The 19,890-nt window shown below is 41.7% G+C and overlaps 1 protein-coding gene across 2 annotated transcripts in view; it reads right to left on the reverse strand.

The window, feature by feature from the left end:
• Positions 1-12,077: 12,077 nt before the first annotated feature.
• plekhm1 (pleckstrin homology domain containing, family M (with RUN domain) member 1) overlaps positions 12,078-19,890 on the reverse strand; it is a 49,570-nt gene continuing 41,757 nt past the window's right edge. For both annotated transcript variants that reach the window (XM_080213617.1, XM_080213616.1), the window contains exons 9-12: positions 19,661-19,854; positions 17,368-17,431; positions 16,371-16,528; positions 12,078-13,721 (exon numbers count right to left, since the gene is read on the reverse strand). In XM_080213617.1, the coding sequence (XP_080069743.1) occupies positions 13,613-13,721; positions 16,371-16,528; positions 17,368-17,431; positions 19,661-19,854 (525 nt within the window). In that variant the 3' untranslated portion in view covers positions 12,078-13,612. The remainder of the gene's footprint in view (positions 13,722-16,370; positions 16,529-17,367; positions 17,432-19,660; positions 19,855-19,890) is intronic.

Here is a 19,890-nt window from a genome sequence, read left to right on the forward strand (position 1 = left end):
AATTTGACCTCAGGAAGTGTAGTAGAGAGCATGCCCCTGTCAGCGTCAATGGGGATGAAGCAGAAGTGGTCAAGACCTTCAAGTATTTAGGTGTCCAGACCACCAACAACTTTTCTTGGTCCTTCCATGTGGACGCTATAATTAAGAACACCTACCAATGCCTCTATTTTCTCAGGAGACTAAGGGAATCTGGCATGTCCACTATAACTGTCACCAACTTCTACAAATGCACCATAGAAAGCATTCTTTCTGGTTGTATCACAGCTTGGTATGGCTCCTGTTCTGTCCAAGACTGCAAGAAACTACAAAGTGTCATAAATGAAGCCCAGTCCATTACTCAAAAGAGCCTCCCATCCATTGACACTGTCCACACTCCCCACTGCCTCGGAAAAGCAGCTAGCATAATCAAGGACCCACCTTCTTCTGCTGGGAAAAAGATACAAAAGTCTGAGGTCATGTACCAACTAACACAATAACAGCTTCTTCCTTGCTGACATCAGACTTTTGAATGGACTTACATTGCACTAAGTTGATCTTTCTCTACACCCTAGCTATGACTGTAACACTACATGGGCAGCACGATAGCACAGTGGTTAACACTGCCGCTTCACAGCTCCAGGATCCTGGGTCCGATTCCCGGCTTGGGTCACTGTCTGTGTGGAGCTTGCACATTCTCCTCGTGTCTGCGTGGGTTTCCTCTGGGTACTCCAGTTTCCTCCCACAGTCCAAAGATGTGCGGGTTAGGTTGATTGGCCATGTAAAGAAATTGCCCCTTAGTGTCTAGGGATGTGTAGGTTAGAGGGATTAGTGGGTATAATGTGTAGGGATATGAGGGTAGGGCCTGGGTGGGATTGTGTTCTGTGCAGATTCGATGGGCCGAAGGGCCTCTTTCTGTACTGTAGGGTTCTATGATTTTGCACTCTTTCCTTTCCTTCTCTGTGAATGGTATACTTATCTGTAGAGCGCACAGGAAAAATACTTTCCACTGTGTACTAATACATGTGACAATAATAAATCAAATCAAATTATAGAGGAAAGAGTTCTAGCCTTTTCAGTCTCTCCTGATAGGTATAATCTCTCAATGCAACTGCCATCCTTGTAAATGCCGTTTGCTCCTCTACATCTGTTTTTGATAATACAAAATCAAAAAGATTACAGCACAGAATTTGGCCCAGGTTTTGTGTCTGTTCTTTGGAAGAGCAATCCTGCTTAGTCCCACATTGTCACTTTTTGTCCAAAATCCCAGAAGCTCCTAAACCTTAAGTACAGGTAGCTGTCAAAGCCCTTATTAAAATTATATATGGAATCATCTTCAATTAGCTTTGCAGGTAGAGAATTCCAGATGCCAGCAACTCTGAGAGGAAAATAATTCTCATCCCCCTCCAGATCTTTGACAATCATGTTAATGACCATTGCTTATTGACCTACTCAAGAAAGTATTGTTCTGTTTCCTCCACTATAAACACCATATTATCATGAAACCCTCTATTAGACTATCAATCGCCTTTCTCTGTTGCAGAGAGAACAGTCCAAATTTTTCCATCCTCCCATCATAATTGAAACCCCTCATCGCTGGTAACATCTTAGTAAATCTCCTCTGTGTCCTCCCTGCAGTCTTTACATCTTCCCTGACCAGTACACTGTACTTTATATATAAGGTCCTATTCGAGTTTGAACTAGGTTCCTTGCTTTTCATTTCAATTTTCTAGAATAGAACCCCTTCCATTGGTTGCATTTTTAAAGGCCTTATTAACTTGGACTGTTAATGGTTTACAATAAAATGGTAACATTATGATGTGCATCCATACATTGTTGGTTCATATACGAAACCGTCAGGACCATGAGGTGGAGTTAATGGTGCCATATGCGTGGCCATCAAAACTGCAGATGTTGGGTTGGATTTTCTGGCCACATGCCCTAGGACCAGAAATTCCTGTCTAAGGTTAACGGATTTTTACATGGTGCGTCAAATGTTCTGTCTCACCCGCTACAATTCCCATGGTAAGCAGGGCGGAAAAACTCTGCCCATTGGGTTAAAATGAAAAATATTTTGCTGTTTAAACAGCTCAGTGTGAAGTATTAGTATGCAATGTATTTACACAAACTAGATTGTACCTTAATAATGTTCTTAATCCACAAACTATATCTTTTGTAAACATGGCCCAGACTTTCCCATCTGCATCGATATTGAGTGCATTGCCAATGCTCACGAAAATTTCTGCCCTTTGACCATACTGCAACATTTCAACATAGACTTCTGATCCTAGCTGCAAAAAGGAAGTTATGGCCCCTGCTTGATCTACAGCTGGTAAGTACCGGCCACCATGGAAGATGTCCTGGAGTGAAGGTAAGTTTGTTGGGGTCAGTCAGACAGGTCTCAATGAGGGGGTGGATTACAGTGAAGGATGATGCACGGGTGGGGGGGGGGGGGGGGGGGAGGGGTGGTGGGTGGGTGTGTGTGTGTGTGCGGGAGGGGTGTGTGTGAGGCACTCCATGGGACATAGGTGCCCAATCAAGAGTCCAGATCCCAACCCAAGCCTATAGTAAGACCCCCAGCTTTAATCATAATTCACAATGGGTTTCTCAATGAACTGAAACCTGTGTCACAAGCTCAACTCATTGAGATCCTAATAGCAGCCATTTCTGATGACTTCTAAAACCAAGATGAATTGCGAGGAACTGGTTCTTCCATTATGAGTGAAAATGATCATCAAAATGGAATTGATATATTGAAAACCTTTGGTCAACGTTTCTATTTGATACAAGTCCAAAATTTATCATTTTAGACACATCTGAATTTTAATTTTCATTTATACGATGTCTTTAACATGTCTCAAAGTGCTTTACAGTGGGAGTAGCTGGGTTATGATGGAAAGTGGCCAGATTAAGTGGGGGAGGGTTAGGCACATCAGAGATTGAGGATTCTAAGAATGTTTTTGAGGGCTTAAAGGGATGCGCAAAGTGGAGGAGCTCAGCGCAAGATATCCACAATGAGGACTCAGATGGCTGAAGGCTCCAGAAGGAGGCAGTTTTGGTGATTAATTGACATGTGGTTTGAAAATTAGCTGTGGATCATCAAGTGGACATGTAGGAATGTGAAGAGATTTAATTAAAATTGTTTAAGTATTTCTGAAAAAAGAGACATACTGTTGATGCTTTTCACCTTGCACTCATCTGGGCATCTACCCAAGATAAACAATCAATAAAAAAGATAACAATTTATACTGCATGAGAAGAGTGTGCTGATTTGTCGGCAAGTGGACTCTGATTAGTAGAACTTTGATCAATTAGATCTGACCTGCCAAGTTTGAATTTAAACAAAAGTTTGGCAGTTAACTGTTCTCTGCTGCATTCTCCATGGCAATGCCTTTACCAATCAGAGTTTGCTTACCTATTTCATCATTTAATACTCAGTGTGAGAGGACTTCCTTGCCATTAGCAGAAAGCTATTGTGTTTAAACTGCAGCTCTTAGAAAACTGCAGCTCCATGAAGTCACAGGTGAATTTATTTGCAAGAGTGAAGACGCAGGATGTCACAGCTAACCAGAAGTTGCAACATAGCTGCTGAAAGAAGAGATGGCAAAAGCATCGGACGTATAGACATCACCAAGTCAATAAACTTGAAAACATTGGTCAGTTGTTCTAAGGTCTGATGGCCCTATCCTGAGAAATACAGTACATGGCCTAATCCTGTGGAACACAGAGTCAGTGGAAATATCCAGTTACAATAATCCCAAACAGTACACATAAATTGCACAATGATGGGTTTAACCTCCTTTGAAGCAGGACAATTGAGCACAAGTGTCAACTGTGAAAGCTGATGCTCCCTGGGTAGCATTAATCATCCCTGTTCAAATGAATATAAATGATTATGAGGGGCAGCACAGGGTGGCACAGTGGTTAGCACTGCTTCCTCACAGTGCCAGGGACCCGGCCTCAATTCCCAGCTTGGGTCACTGTCTGTACGGAGTCAGCACATTCTCCCCGTGTCTGCACGGGTTTCCTCCAGGTGCTCTGGTTTCCTCCCACAGTCCAAAAATGTGCAGGTTAGGTTGATTGACATGCTAAAGTGCTCCTTAGTGGTAGGGGGATGTCACAGAGATTAATAAGGTTACGGGGATAGTGCCTGGGCGGTATTGATGTCAGTGCTGGCTCGATGGGCTGAATGGCCTCCTTCTGCACTGTACGTATTCTATGTATTCTCGTACCCGCTGCATTATGAACTTATGTTCACAATGTAAAGATCATTCAGATTGATGTACAAAGTGCTTTTAAATCATTAAATCATGATAGAGGTGGCACGGTGCCTCACAGTGTCAGGGATCCATGGGTGCCTGTGTGGAGTTTGCACGTTCTCCCCATGTCTGCGTGGGTTTCCTCCGGGTCCTCCAACTTTCTTCCATAATCCAAAGACATGCAGTTTAGGTGGATTCACTATGCTAAAATTGTGCCTTAATGATGCAAGATGTGTATGTTTGGGTGATTGGTGGGGTAAATGTGTGGGGCTAGGGCAATAGGGCAAGGGGGGGTGGAGCTGGGTAAGATGCTCTGTCAGAGAATCGGTGTAGACTAGATGGGCTGAAAGGCCTCCTTCTGCACGATTCTATTCTACCATGCTCAGTTCATCTATATGTATTCTCGTTTATAAATGTGTAAATAATACAGGTTTGCAATATCTGAAGGCAGGTTTATCTTTTAAAGTTACTGAAATACTAAAAGTTTAGCACTACTTTAGATGCTCAAATTAAAAAAAAATTCAGATCAAAATAAATTCTTTACAAACTTAATCAAATTTACATTGCTCATCCTTTGAGGTTAACATGACTTATTGCACATGTGATCAGCTGTTGATTTCTGCTGGAAGTGGGAGTGGGCAGCCAGAGGTTCCCTGTTTAATAAAAGGAATCAAAAAAGGGGAAACAACATGCTGATCATGAATCACACAGCTCCCCTGTCACCCAGTGACTGCCTCAGGGCAGGAAAGGAGAAATATATTGAATTCTAACAGAGAGGAAGTGGGAGAGAGTGGAAGCAGGAAAGCATTGGAAATAAAGAGTGATGGGAGAGAACTACAGCTAGAGACAAAAGGCAGAGATTGAGTGACAGTGAATGAGTCAGAGAGAGGAAGAGCAAGAGAGATCTGGTGACAGAAAGACGAGAGGGCAGTGAGGGAGAGAGGATGGAGGAAAAAGAAAGACTAAGGGAGAGCAAAGGGGAGAGAGCAAGGGGGAGAGGGAGAGAAAGCGAGAGGGAGATATAGCAAGAGGGAGAGAGTATGAAAGGAGGAAAGATTGAGAGGGAAAAATATATTCAATTGTAACAGAGAGGGAAAGTGGGGGAGAGAGGAAGCAGGAGAGCATTAAAAAATAATGAGAGAGGGGAGAGTCACAGCTACAGAGACAGAAGACAGACAGCAACATTGGTTGAGTCAGAAAGCCAGAGAGAGGAAGAGCAAGAGTGATTCAGTGACAAAGGGTAAGAGAAAGAAAGGGAAAAGAGAGAGGGGGAAAGAGAAAGGGGGAGTGAGATTGGGAGGGAAGGGAAAAGAGAGTGAGGGGAGAGAGTAAGAGGAAGAGAGAGTAGGGGAGAGTGCGAATGAGCAGAGAGCAAAAGGGAAGATATCAAGAAAGAGACAGAACGAAGGGGTAGTGTAAGGAGGGGAGAATGTGAAGAGAGAAAAGAGGGTGGATTGGAGAGAGCGAAAATGAGTTGGAGGAAGAATGCACGGGGGAGAGCACATAAGAGGAAAAGCGTGCAGGCAAAGAGCGCACAAGAGGGAGAGCATGTGGGGGGAATGCACAAGGAGGAAGAGCATGCAGGCGAGTGCATGTGGGGAGAGTATGCAGGGGAGAGCACGTGGGGGAGAGTACTCGAGAAAAGGCGTTTGATAAGGTGCCGCACAAAAGGTTGCTTCAGAAGGTTAGGGGCCATGGAGTCAGGGGTAAGGTGTTAGCGTGGATAGAGGATTGGTTGTCCAATAGGAGGCAGAGAGTTGGTATCAATGGGTACTATTCTGATTGGCAGTTGGTGACTAGTGGAGTGCCGCAGGGATCAGTGCTGGCGCCTCAGCTATTTACCATTTATATGGATGATCTGGAGGAGGGGGCTGAGTGTAGGGTGACAAAATTTGCTGATGACACGAAGATGAGTGGAAAAGCAAATTATGCGGAGGGTGTGGAAAGTCTGCAGAGGGATCTGGATAGGCTGAGCGAGTGGGCGAGGACCTGGCAGATGGAGTACAGTGTTAGCAAGTGTGAGGTTATCCACTTTGGCAGAAATAATAGTAGGAGGGATTACTATTTAAAGGGCGAAAAGCTGCAGCATGCTACGGTACAGAGGGACCTGGGGGTCCTTGTGCATAAGTCGCAAAAACCCAGTCTGCAGGTGCAGCAGGTGATCAAGAAGGCAAATGGGATGCTGGCCTTTATAGCGAGGGGGATAGAATATAAAAGCAGGGAGGTCTTGCTGCAACTGTACAGGGCACTGGTGAGGCCGCAGCTGGACTACTATGTGCAGTTTTGGTTGCCACACTTGCGCAAGGATATTTTGGCCTTGGAGGGAGTGCAGAGGAGGTTCACTAGGCTGAAAACAGAGATGAGGGGGTTAGACTATGAAGAGAGACTGAATAGACTGGGTCTATACTCGTTGGAGTTTAGAAGGATAAGGGGGGATCTTATAGAGACATATAAGATAATGAAAGGGATGGATAGGGTAGGGGTAGAGAGATTATTCCCGCTCAGAAAGGACAGCAGGACTAGAGGGCACAGCCTCAAGATAAGAGGGGGGCAGTTTAGAACGGAGTTGAGGAGGAACTTCTTCACTCAAAGGGTGGTGAATCTCTGGAATTCTCTGCCCGTTGAAGTGGTGGAGGCTACCTCGCTAAATATATTTAAGTCACGGGTAGATAGGGTTTTGACAGACAAGGGAATTAAGGGTTATGGGGAGAGAGCGGGAAAGTGGAACAGATCCATTTCAGATCATCCATGATCTTATTGAATGGCGGGGCAGGCTCAAAGGGCTAGATGGCCTACTCCTGCTCCTATTTCTTATGTTCTTATGTTCTTAAATGCACAGTGCAGAGAATGTGGTGAGAGCATGCAGAGGGAGTGTGCAGCAAGGGAGAGAAAGAAAGACAGTTGCACAAAGACAGAAAATGACAGAAGCTCAATCTTTCATAGAATCATAGAATCCCTACAGTGCAGAAAGAGGCCATTTGGCCCATCGAGTCTGTACTGACCACAATCCCTCCCAGGCCCTACCCCCATATCCCTACATATTTACCCGCTAATCCCTCAAACCCGCACATCCCAGGCACTAAGGGACAATTTTAGCATGGCCAATCAACCTAACCCGCACATCTTCGGACTGTCCCCAAGTTGGGTTTGCTGGATTGACCTCCCCGTGGTAGCACAAATCCAGACCAGAGAGTCTGTGCACATGGAACATGGAGCATGACAGAGAATGAAATAGATGGAGAGGTGCCGCCAGAGGAGGGAGAGAGGGGAAGAGGGCATCAGACAGTGAGAAAGAGAGAGAGAGGAATGGGAACACGACGAGGGCCAAAGAGAGGGGAATGGATTGGGGCCACAGGATAGAGTTGAGGGCAGGTGGCAGAGGCAGGAGGAGTAGGTAAGGGTGAGGGAAAGCGGGGAGACAAAGGGACAGAGGTAGAGGGGGAGCATTAGGCAAAGTCAAGCAGTGAGACAGAGCAGCAGACATATTTCATTGTTCATTTTCACCTGGGGCAGTCACAATCTGACCTTACTGAAAGTAATATTCAACAACATTAAAGCAACTTTTCATACAATTCTGAATCATGAAAACAATAAATAACACCACGTCCAGCTCGATAGAGCATGGCTATACAGAGTATTTGCTTAACTCAGGGTTTGTGGTGAGTGAAGGGATTCAATGCAGTGAGGAAAGTGGTGCTGTTCTCGTCTTTTACAGATTAAGTAGTGGTCCAATAGAGGATCAAGGGGTAACAAAACCTGACAGCTGGATTGCACAGACTGGTAAGCAGGTGAGTGGTTAGTTAATAAATTTTAGGGCGTATATTCTTCACTAAACTAAGACAGCATTAAACTAGGACTGGGAAAATACATGCATTGTATTCATTTTGTAGTTCAAACTATTTAAATTGCTTGATACAGCTACAAAATTCAGTAAGTTAATTAATTAAACAAACAATATAAAGCTATTCTAAGAGATGGCAGAGGAGGTTATATATCTGGAGCACTGAATGTGGAATCTTGTTGACAATGAGATAGTTGTGAACAAATACGTCTGCAGAAGATGTCTCCTTCTCAAATCTCTCTGGCTCAGTCCTTGAACTGGATTACGAGTCAGAGAGACTTTAACACAAAGAGAGGGAGAAGAATTCCTGGCCAGTTTTACCTTGGAATCCCTACAGTGCAGAATGAGGCTATTTAGCCCATTAAGTCTGCCTGAAAGAACATCTTACGCAGGTCTTGGGTCACTGGCGCTGTGAGGCAGCAGTGCTAACCACCATGTCACTATGCCATCCATTTATCCAGAATATAATGACACCCCAGGGGAAAACAAAAAAATCAGGAAAGGGTAGGTGTCATTGACAGGGAGTAAGGTAGCTGGGATTTAGGAGAGATTAAGAAGGAGCCTCCACAGTCTTGAGAACAGAGATGATGTACAATGCATAAAGAAACTGTTGCTTAGAAGGCTGTGGGGTGGAGAGGAACGCTGCTGAGGAGAGCAAAAACAAAACTGAAATTTGTATTATAGGGGACATTGTAATTAGCAGGATAAAGAGAATTCTCCACAGCCAAGAATGAAAATCCCCAAAAGATTGTTGCAACCCCAGGTTAAGGCATATCTCATGGTGTGTGGGGACGAATTTGGAAAGGGGTTGTGGGGGAGGAGCAGGAGCGAAGCCAGTTGACATGGCCCATGTTGCAAGAAATGACACAGGTAGAAAAAGGGAGATGATCCCTATTGAAGATCAGGAGTTGCACTGTAATTAAATAGGGGACCCCAAGAGTAATAGTCTCTGGTTTATTGCCTGAATTCACATTTAAATGGGCAACAGAGCAAACAGATTAGGAGAAATAACACACGGCTAAGTGGCTGCTGTGGAAAGAATGAGTTTGATTTCATAGGGAATGGAAAAGGAAAGAGCAGTACTGATGGGATGATCTCCATCTGAACCAAGGTGGGAGCCATGTTCTCAAAGAAAGAGTAAATTCAGACATGGCAAATGCTTTAAATTAATGAGCCATGTGGAAGGAGTGGGGAAGTGATCTACAATGAAGATCAAGGGTGGGGTTTTATGGCCTTGCTCATCCTGAAACCATAAAATTCTGACTGAGGACATTGGACCTTTCCATTGTCCACCCCTTGCCCGCTCCGAATCCCACAGAAGGCAGGACAGTAAAATTTTGATCAAGTAGTCTAAATGTAAACAGAACAGCACAGGGGAAGATAGGACAGTACAAAATAAGGGAAACCATTAATGGCAAGGGAATAAGTATAGAAACAGAACAGGCGTCTAAAAAGATGGTTAAACATAAAGGGAGAGGAAATCCTATTAAAATGTGCTGAAATATCTACAGCAATGTAGATAGTTTCTGAAATAAAACAGAAGACTGCTAGAGGCAATCATTGCCTTTGAGGTGGTGGTGGTGGTGAGCTGTCTTCTTGAACCACTGCAGTCCTTGTAGCATCAGTACACTCACAATGCAAGTAGGGTGGGAGTCCCAGAATTTTGACCCAGTGACAGTGAGGGAACAGTGATATAGTTCCAAGTCAGGATCGTATGCAGCTTGGAGAGGAACCTCAAGGTGGTGGTGTCCCCATTTATCTGCTGCCTTGTCCTTCTGGACGGTAGCAGTTGTGGGTGCTGTCAGAGGAGTGCATCTTGTACACACTGCTACCATTGTGCATCAGTGGTGAAGGGAATGAATGTTTGTGGATGGAGTGCGAATCAAGTGAGCCGCTTTGTCCTTGATTGTGGTTGGGGCTGCACTCATCCAGAAAAGCGTAGAGTATTCCATCACACTCTTGACTTGAGCATGCAGTTGGTGAACAGGTTTAGCAAATCAAAGAGTGAGTTACTCACCACAGGGATTCCTAGCCTCCAGCTTTCCCTTTATATTTATATGACTTGTCCGATTGAGTTTCTGGTCAGTGGTAACCCCAGGATGTTGAATGTTAAGGGGTGATGGCTAGATTCTCTCTTGTTGGAGAAGGTCGTTACCACTTGCATGGCACAAATGTTACTTGCCAAATGTCAGCCCAAGCCTGGATATTGTTCAGGTATTGCTACATATTGACATGGACTGCTTCAGTATCTGAAAAATCATGAATGATGTGCAAACATCAGTGAATATGATGGGGGCAGCATGGTGGTTAGCACTGCTGCCTCTCAGAACTAGGGACCCAGGTTCAATTCCAGCCTCAGGTCACTGCCTGTGACTTCAGTCACAGTCTGCTAATGATAATTAAAATATATGGGAATTCTTATTTCCATAATTTATGCACATTCCCACCCAGTGTGGATCCCACACATCAGATGCCGTTGTAATCTCCCGGCCCGCTGCGCTAATTTTTTAGTGCAGCTGGATGGGAGGATAACCCCTCTAATCTCTAATATTACCCCCCCCACCCCACAACACTGGATTTTTAATAAACTCTAATCCCATTAAGAGAATGGAAAGACTACCAGCTAGCCTAACATATAACTAGCATCCTATCCACAAGCCGGATGAAAAGGAACACACTTGTAACCCTACTACCACCATGCCACCCACCTCCGCCAACCCTGAGAAGCATGAAAGATCCCATCTCCTGTTGACTTTTACACTATTACTCTTCAAACGTTTTGAGATGAGACGTCAAAAAATGTAATTCTACAACATAATGACTGCAACAGACATGTAATCAAATTCCTCTGGAACATATAGCCAGCAAGAACTGTTTTTAACCATCAGGGAGGGGTTGGAAGGATATACCAAAAGGCTGCAAGAGTCATTTCGTTCTCTCTCTGGGAAGTACTGGGCACAGATACTGCAGAGTAACTTTTCTAAGAGGAAGAAACTACTGCAAACCAAGAATCTTTGGAGATAAAACATGCATATCTATTCCTTACAGCTACACACAGGAAGACAATTGAATAAAATGCCCACAATGTTGAATCACCATATATAGAACCAGTTAACTATGTATTTCTTTAATCGTTTATTTTCTTCAGGAACTATAAAAAGTCTGCAAGTCTGTATGTGCATGGGGCCCAGGGAATGTGTGTGACGTGTGAATTAGGGTTACGATTTAACTAGTTTTTTTTAATTCAGAGGGGAAAATCAATAAACTTATCTTGTTCTTTGATTTAAACTGAGAAAACCTATCTGATGCTTTATAATCTGAAAGTGACTTAGTGGGACTCCTGCAGTATTGTTAAAGCACATTTTCACTATAATCATAATGGAACCCTGTACACCAGACCTGAAGTGATAGAGAAGTAAATTTTTACTCCTCCTCACTTAATCGCAATAATATACGCACCAAGAATGACAAGTTTGGTCTCCTCACTTGAAAAAGGTGGTTGAGAGTTGACCTGATAAGAAATCTTTAAAATGATTAAGGATTTTAATAGAGTGGATACAGAGAGCACATTTCCTCTAAAAGCATAACTAGAAACCATCAATATGATAGTCATCAAAGAAACCAATAGGGAATTCAGAAGAAACGTCTTTAACCAATAAGTAGGAAAATGTGGAACTTGCTATCATGGAGCTCTTGAAACGAACAGTATAGATAAATTTATGGGGTAACTAGAAGAGCAATGAGGAAGAAGGAAATGGATGGCTGCAATGGTAGATTTAGATGAGAAAAAGTGGGAGGGGGCTTGAGTGGAGCATAAACACTGGCATGAGCCAGATGGGCTGAATGGCCTGTTTTTGTGCTGTGTATACCAAGCAATCCTATGCAGTTGGAACACGCTCAGGTTATGCCCTTCGCCAAAAACTGACAGGCAGAGCATTAGTTGAATACTTTTGTTAAGATTGTCACACACTCTTGGATTTAAATCAGAGTCACAAATACTCTTTGCACATTTAAAATTCAAACCTTTAATGACAACATTCTGTTCTTAAGAAAATAGAATTGTCTATAGAGTGAGAGTTTAGTAAATCTAGTCATGATCTTTGATTGCAATGAAAGCATAAAGTCTGCAATGCCAAAAATCTAATAATACAAAAAGAAAAGTACAAAATTTAAGATTATTATGGCTGTTTTGTCCTGCTACAGTTGGAAGACCACAAACTTGTATCATGAGCCATAATAAATCCAGGGTGGCTCTGATGTACCCAAAATTCCTGTGTAGTTTTGAATCTGAGTAATAAACAGTGAAGCTTTGCAAATACTTGCTGCTTCTGGATTTATCTCGTTACTCATCAAACATGCACTGAGTCCAGATTTGTCTGCCAGAATTATAAACACTAGGGTTGACAGATTTGAACACAGAGACAGAATGATTTGCACCAAGCTGCACACAGAACCAAGATGGTTCATAAATGCAAATAGTGCATAACAGGGTGCAACTATTACATTTTGAATGCTCTTAGTATTACTGAGGATTTTTTTTTTAAGTCCTACAAGTTTAGCACCATTGCAACTATTTTGGGCCAGTTGACGTAGGAAAGTACAAACTCCCATTGGAATAAACAATTGCTTGAAAACTTAGACAGCAAATATTAAATTTGTACTGATTCATGCAGAATGTCTTAGAAAACAGTGTTAAAATTAATTGAGCTGCCAGATGATACAAATGCATGAGGATCATGATGATCAGTAATTTAAATTAATGCTGTTAAGTCAACCATTTAGAAATTGATCTATTATCTGCATTGCTGTTACTCTCTTAAAACAAAACAAAAAATAAACAGATAAAAAAAGATATGAAATCTTGATTAGCGTCAGACATACCAAGAAAAGTGCACACACCCATTTGGCATAAGTGTTAATATACAGGAAACATCCTGCCTTATTGGTAGAAGTTTAAATATCTTGTGTGTATTTACAAGGATTAGTTTGCAAAGTGCAATTCAAAGCAGCAAGGTCTAACAAATCTTTTCATAGCTATTTTCATCTGTGAATATCATATGTACACATACTGTACATGCGATGTACATTCAATCTTCTCAAACCAGCGATACAGTTTACTTTAACAAATCTATATGTATGGATTGAAAAAATGACTGAAGCATTACCAAATAAAAGGAAACTGTACATGTCAAACACTTTCCAGCAACATATTAGGGGGTTAAGGTTGAACTCCATTTGCAGGCAGCCTCCTTGGTAAAAGATCCCAACTTTAGTAGAACGCTGATGTCTAAAATTCTAAATCAACATCATTCTCATCACAGAGGAAAAGAAGCCACACATTTAAGTTTGACGTTTGTAGATGACTGATCATTTTCATGAAAGGAACTGGGTGAAAAGTTTCTGCCTTCATGAGTGGTTGTTCACAAGTTCCCATATCACACCAGCCCTTGAAAGCTGCAGAAATTCCAAAGACTCTGTACAGTGTGAAGGTCATCTCCTTTCTCCCACACATAACATCTTCAACGTAGATCAATAATTAATGCTCCATCTTGCACTCCTGGTACCTTTGTTTGCGTACACAGCGAGGACATGATAGGACTCCAGCTTTGCAAACCTTGTGGAAGACAGTTCTGCACTCTTTGCACCTGAATGAAAGGAAAAATCAGATCATATTTACTTATTTACTTATTAGTCACAAGTAGGCTTACATTAATACTGCAATTAAGTTACTGTGAAATTCCCCTAATTGCCACACTCTGGCATCCATTCTGGTACACAGAGGGAGAATTTAGCATGGCCAATGCACCTAACCAGCACATCTTTCAGACTGTGGGAGGAAATTGGAGCACCCGGAGAGCAGATGAGGAGAATGTGCAAACTCCACACGGACAGTAACCCAAGCCAATGTGGGGTTATCAACTAATTGCAATTAACATGTTCATTTATTTCCCAGACTGATGTTTTTGATCAAAAGTTACAGAAATAAAACTGGAATTAAAAATGAAAAAAGGATCTCCGATGCTCCATACTTTATTTCCAAACACCACTGAATCTACTTGTGCCCTCAAATATAAATTTAATTAGATTCAGTCACAACTGCTTCCAAGCCATTCAACACCTTTCACCTTTGCAGTGTAGGAATTGAAAGAAGGCGAGAAAACAAGGGTGACAGTCAGTAAAAGAGCAATAGTTTTTTCTACTTGATGCAGCATCACTGGGGTTTGGGGAAGAGGTCTATTTCTGATTAGTTGACGACACAGAAAGATACAGCTTTAGTTACAAAAAAATAGAAAATGTTGGAAAATCTCAGCAGCTCTGACAGCATTTCTGGGGAGTTTCGAGCGTAGATGCTCTTCTTCAGAGCAGCTTGTTAGTTGGGGCAGAGACTGGTAGAAAGTCATCGTTAAAAACGTGAAGAGTTAAAAAAAAAACAGGATTGTGAAGTGGATCAGAGATAAAAAAAACATGATTGAAGTGGATTTAATATTCAACAGAATGCAACTGAATGGAAAAACCCACATTAAACTAAAATATTCTGGCATGAAGTGTTTAAAAATAAATGTGACTTAATATTGTTGAAATTGTCTGATGATTCATTTTACAGAAAAATCTGTATTCACTGATGAACTGAGTTCTAATGTCATAGAAGTGCACTTCATAACAGTTTTATGCAAAATGTCTGCGCATCCTGGATGATGGTGAATCTTCTTACCCACTCCCAATGACTGTTGGAGTTAGGCAAGGCTAACACCAACCCTCTTCGTCATGTTTCTCTCTGCCATTTTTCTGATGCCTTCCAAGATGGTGATCTTAATTAAAATTAGATATCTCATGGCTGGAAAGCAGCTCGATCTGAGACAATTCCAGGCAAAGGCCAAGAATACAAAAAACATATTTCACTATTTCCTATTTGTCGATTGTGCCAGTCCCGAGCTGGACGTGTAATGCAGCAATGACTTGCTTTCCAACGTGTGGAACAACCTTGACTTATGATCCATAGCAAACAGAGATTTAAATTCAATGATTTTCTTACATCTGGAATAAAGAGCCAGCATCAGCAATGCTGACCATGAAGATTACTAGATTGCCGTAAGAACCCACTGAGGACATCCTTTATTGTGTTGTGTGGCACTACCACTGTGTCACATGGGCTGCAATCATGGGCTAGCAGTTGAAAACTGGACATCCATGATGACTACTTGCCATTAGTAGCAAAATTGTATTCACTTGCAATCTGTAAGTTCATGGCCCAGCAAAGGGCGGCATGGACAAGTTGGGGTGAAGGGCCTGTTTCCATGCTGTAAATCTCTATGACTCTATATCCCCCATTCTACCAATACCATCAACCCAAGGGATCAAGCCTGCTTCAAAAGAGGAGTGTAGGACAGAATATCAGGAGTAGCACCAGAATGAAGTGCTAACCTGGTGGAACTACGACACAGAATTACATGCATGCTATACAACAGAAACAACATGCTATAGGTAAAGCTAAGCAATCCCATAATCAATGGATCAGATAAAAGTTTGGCAGTCCTTTCATATCCAGTCATGAATGATGGTGGACAATTAAACTGACAGGAGTGGTGGCTGTTCCATGAATATTCTATCCTGAATGATGGCATAGCCCAGCACCTCCATGCAAAAGACAGGCTAAAGCATTTGCAACCATCCTTAGCCAAAGGTGCTGAGATGATCATCCATCTGGCCTCCTCTTGTGGTCCCCACTATTATGGATATAAATTTTCAATCAATTTGATTCATTCCACATGATTCAAGAAACTGCACAGGGTACAGCAAAGGCTATTGGCCCCTGACGATATCCCAGCTGTAATGCTGAAAATTTGTGCTCCAGAACAGCCACGATTCTATCCACCTGTTCAAGTACAGTTTCAATACTAACATCAACTTGACAAAGGGGAAAATTTCTCAAGTATGCCCTGTCCACAAACGCAGAGCAAATCTGATCCAGCCAATTGTCACCTCATCACTCCACCCTCAATCATCAGCAAAGAGATGAAAGATATTGTCAACACTTTGACCAATCACCATTTACTCACCAATAACCTGTTCAATGATGTTCAGCTTAAATTGTACCAGGACTACTCAGTTCCAGAGTGAAAATAAAATTCCATTTGCAAATTCATAAATTTCCTTCCTTTAATTAGATGCATTCTGTGCAGTTTTCCAAATGCTCCTGTGCCTCAGGAACTTTTCTCGTGTTGCATTGGTTCTCTTACACGAATCAATTCTGACAATGGTTTATCTACATGAATGGCAAGAATACTTCTGCTTACCTTGAAGTTGATTCAAACTCAAAAGGAAAGATGATGTCATTGCTATTACAGAGCTGGCAGATGAAGCCACGCTGAGTGCAAAGGTCACACATATAGACATGATTGGTGGCATAGTGGATGGCATGTTGTAAGAATGCTTCAAACACTCCTTGTGCCGTCTGCAAGACAAAGGAAACACTGGATGAACAGGACACTGTAGTACAAACATATTTTTAATTTGGGCACTGTTTGTAGTTGGTTCATATCCATAATCCAAAAATGCAGTGAACACACTTGGTGACCAAAAAATGTTAATAAATCAACCACAGCAAAAAAATGCACCTGCAGTGGATGGGCGAGAGACATGTGTGTGCGTGTATAGATGAAAGAGGTGTGACTGAGTGTGTGTGTGTATATGTGTATATAAAAAACAGATTCTCATTCACCCTCATTCCCACACTCTTCCACAACAGGCACGCTTTCCTACTCTCACAGAGGAGTAAGGGCGAGTGACCGAGCATCCTGAGTGTGAGGTGGATACATACACTCAACCTTTACATTCTAATGATCTTTGTTAATTATTAAATTTTTAAATTAACTTATTGTTGTCTTCTTTGCTCAGCAAGTTGTATCTTTTCAAACAAACTTTTTATTTGGAATTTATGTTTAATGTTGTGCCAAACTTTATCTCCCACAAATGTACTTATTTTTAAGATTAAAAAAAAAACTCGTTTTAATTATACCCATTATGATTAGTGCAATAGGTATAGAATATAACAGATTATAGGTGGACCATGTTCTGAGGTAGTAATGAAGAGAAATTCAAATGCTAAATAGCATTACCTTCATTAATCATCAATTGGACATGAAGCACATGACCTGATAGTCTTGTGAAACCCAACTTGACTCATGCTTTATCTATTCAGGCTGACAGGCTGAATGATTTGACTTTATAAAACACTGCATATCTCAGACTGTACACTGTTAATAAGTGGTTGAACAAATATTAGATACTCACCTGTTGAAGATCAGAAACACTGTACAGATCAGGTGACTCTAGGAGATATTTCTTCTGTTCTAACCTGAAACAGAGGTGACAACACTTTTAGTTGTTTCAAACAACTTACATTGGAATCCTTTGTAATGAAGAAGAAAACAAAAAATATATTCCTTCAGTCTGTAGTTGCATTAATAGCCAAGGAAAAATAGTGCTTATAGATAATGGCTTGAATTTGGAGGTTGTAATGACTGAAATTGTCAATGTGCATTGTCATTACAGTTGTGAAGCTGAGAGCAACTCCTGGCAATCAGATATGTGCAGTTAAATGCAGAAATCCAGTTGTTGGTGTCAGTGACTTACTGCTCCACAAGCGTACCACTGAAGACCCCATAGGGTAAAAGTTTAAATCACTTAAGCAGATGTGAACATCCATTCTACACAGTAAAATCGCTGTGAAAGCCACTGACAATGTTGCGTCTTACTGAAAGTAGTCTACATACCAAACAAACTCTTTAGCACTTAAAATCGCATTTAATATTTGTGCAATGACAAATTTCTACGAAGACATTCCATAACTTTTTTTTACTGATCGCACACACACAGCACGTACATGCATGCATCCTAATTAGTTTCATTTTCCAGAAAATTTATAAACAATTAAAGATAATTAGTTAATTTTACTCCCTAGTGTAAATCGAGTTTGTGTCTGTATATGCCCTGTTTGTGAACGCAACTCCTCAGTCGCCTAAAGAAGGAGCCCGACACACTGAAAGCTAGTGCTGCCAAATAAACCTGTTGGACTTTAACCTAGTGTTGTGAGACTTCTTACTGTGTTTACCCCAGTCCAACGCCACCATTTCCACATCAAGTTGTGTACTGCCAGTTCTTACAAACGGCAATGTGCCCAATGATCTGTTTTGGTGATGTTAACTGAAGGATAAATAGTTTGCCAGGATATTGGGAATAACTCCTTGGTACTTCCTCAAAATATTGTCATGGGATCTTTTACATCCTCCTGAGGGGACAGATGGGCCTTCAATTTAATGTCTCATCTGATAGATGATCCCTCCAACAGTGCAACATTTCCTCAGTTCTCCACTGAAGTCTGTGAAGCCTACATTTTTGTGCTTAAGTTCTGGAGTAGAACTTGAACCCACAACCTTCAGCCTCAGAGAGAAGAATGCTATCAACCTAGCCACACTGATACCAGCAAGTGAATTTACCTTAGAAGAGCACCTGACAGGGTTATATCGTTCTCTGACAGAGTGCTATATTTAGTACTTTGGCCAAGAATTGCAAATATCACCATCAGACTCTGTTTGCCATTTAGTCAGGAGTAAATCTGAGACCAACTCAGGAACACAAGACTGAGATAAAGAAAACTCTGTACCGTGTCTTGGATGTCTGAAGAATGCTCCAAAGAACTTTACAGCCGATGACCTACTTATGATTTTGAAGTTTAATTACTTTATTCTGTGAGTGACTGTGGCAGCAAATGTCCCACAAATAACACTCGGCCAAGGACCAACTAAATGGTTTTGCCGATGATGGTTGCAGGATAAATGTTGACTAGGATTCTGAGAGAATCTGCTCTTCTTCGAATAGTGGATTCTTCACAGCAACCAGTGCAGGCAGAAGGGGCCTTTTGAAATAACACTTCATTTGAAAGATGGCATCCGTGACAATGCATTGCTTCTCAGTCGTTTACTAAGTAAGTTTATTGCCAGCATACAAAAACTTCTCTTTGAATTCAGGTGAACACACATCCCACTTTGGATAAATAGCGCTCATTGCATCAAAAAAATGATCAACTGCACTCCTGTTTCATCAAAGTTAAATTAGAATTGTAATGTCTAAAAAAGTTTTTTCAAAGTTTATTTCTTAGTGTCACAAGTAGGCTTACATTAACACTGCAATGAAGTTACTGTGAAAATCCCTAGTCGCCACACTGCAGTGCCGGTTCAGGCACACCGAGGGATAATTTTAGCATGGCTAACGCACCTAACCAGCACATCTTTTGGACTGTGGGAGGAAGCTGGAGCACCTGGAGGAAACCCACACAGGCACTGGGAGAATATGCAGATTCCACAAAGACAGTGACCCAAGCCAGAAATCGAACCTGGGTCCCAGGCGCTGTTTTGTAATATATTGAGCAAATTCATAACACTAAAGCTATTTTACATTTATGGAAACATTCTTAGCACGTGGAGGAGGGCCCTTCAGGGTGGTTTCACATTACTGGGCAAAATCGGATTTTACTTAACACAATGCTGCAACTCGTGCAGTGTAAGCTAAAGCAGCAATTGCTTACTTTTTATAAAATGCCTGGACTGCACCACTCCGACAAGTGAGAAGATAGTCTTCCAACAGCTTCAACCGATCTCTGCTCCTCCGGGCCTGAGTCATCTGCTCAATATACTGGTATAGACTTGCATTTACTGCATTAATATCAATGAATGGTTCATTTCGGATCTGCTGCAGGAATTTTGCAGCAATATCAGAAACCTTTATTAAAAATAGAAAAAATTAACTTGAGTACAG

Source organism: Carcharhinus amblyrhynchos, chromosome 27, assembly GCF_965287045.1.
Source record: "Carcharhinus amblyrhynchos chromosome 27, sCarAmb.v2.hapA, whole genome shotgun sequence".
Classification (NCBI taxonomy): domain Eukaryota; kingdom Metazoa; phylum Chordata; class Chondrichthyes; order Carcharhiniformes; family Carcharhinidae; genus Carcharhinus; species Carcharhinus amblyrhynchos.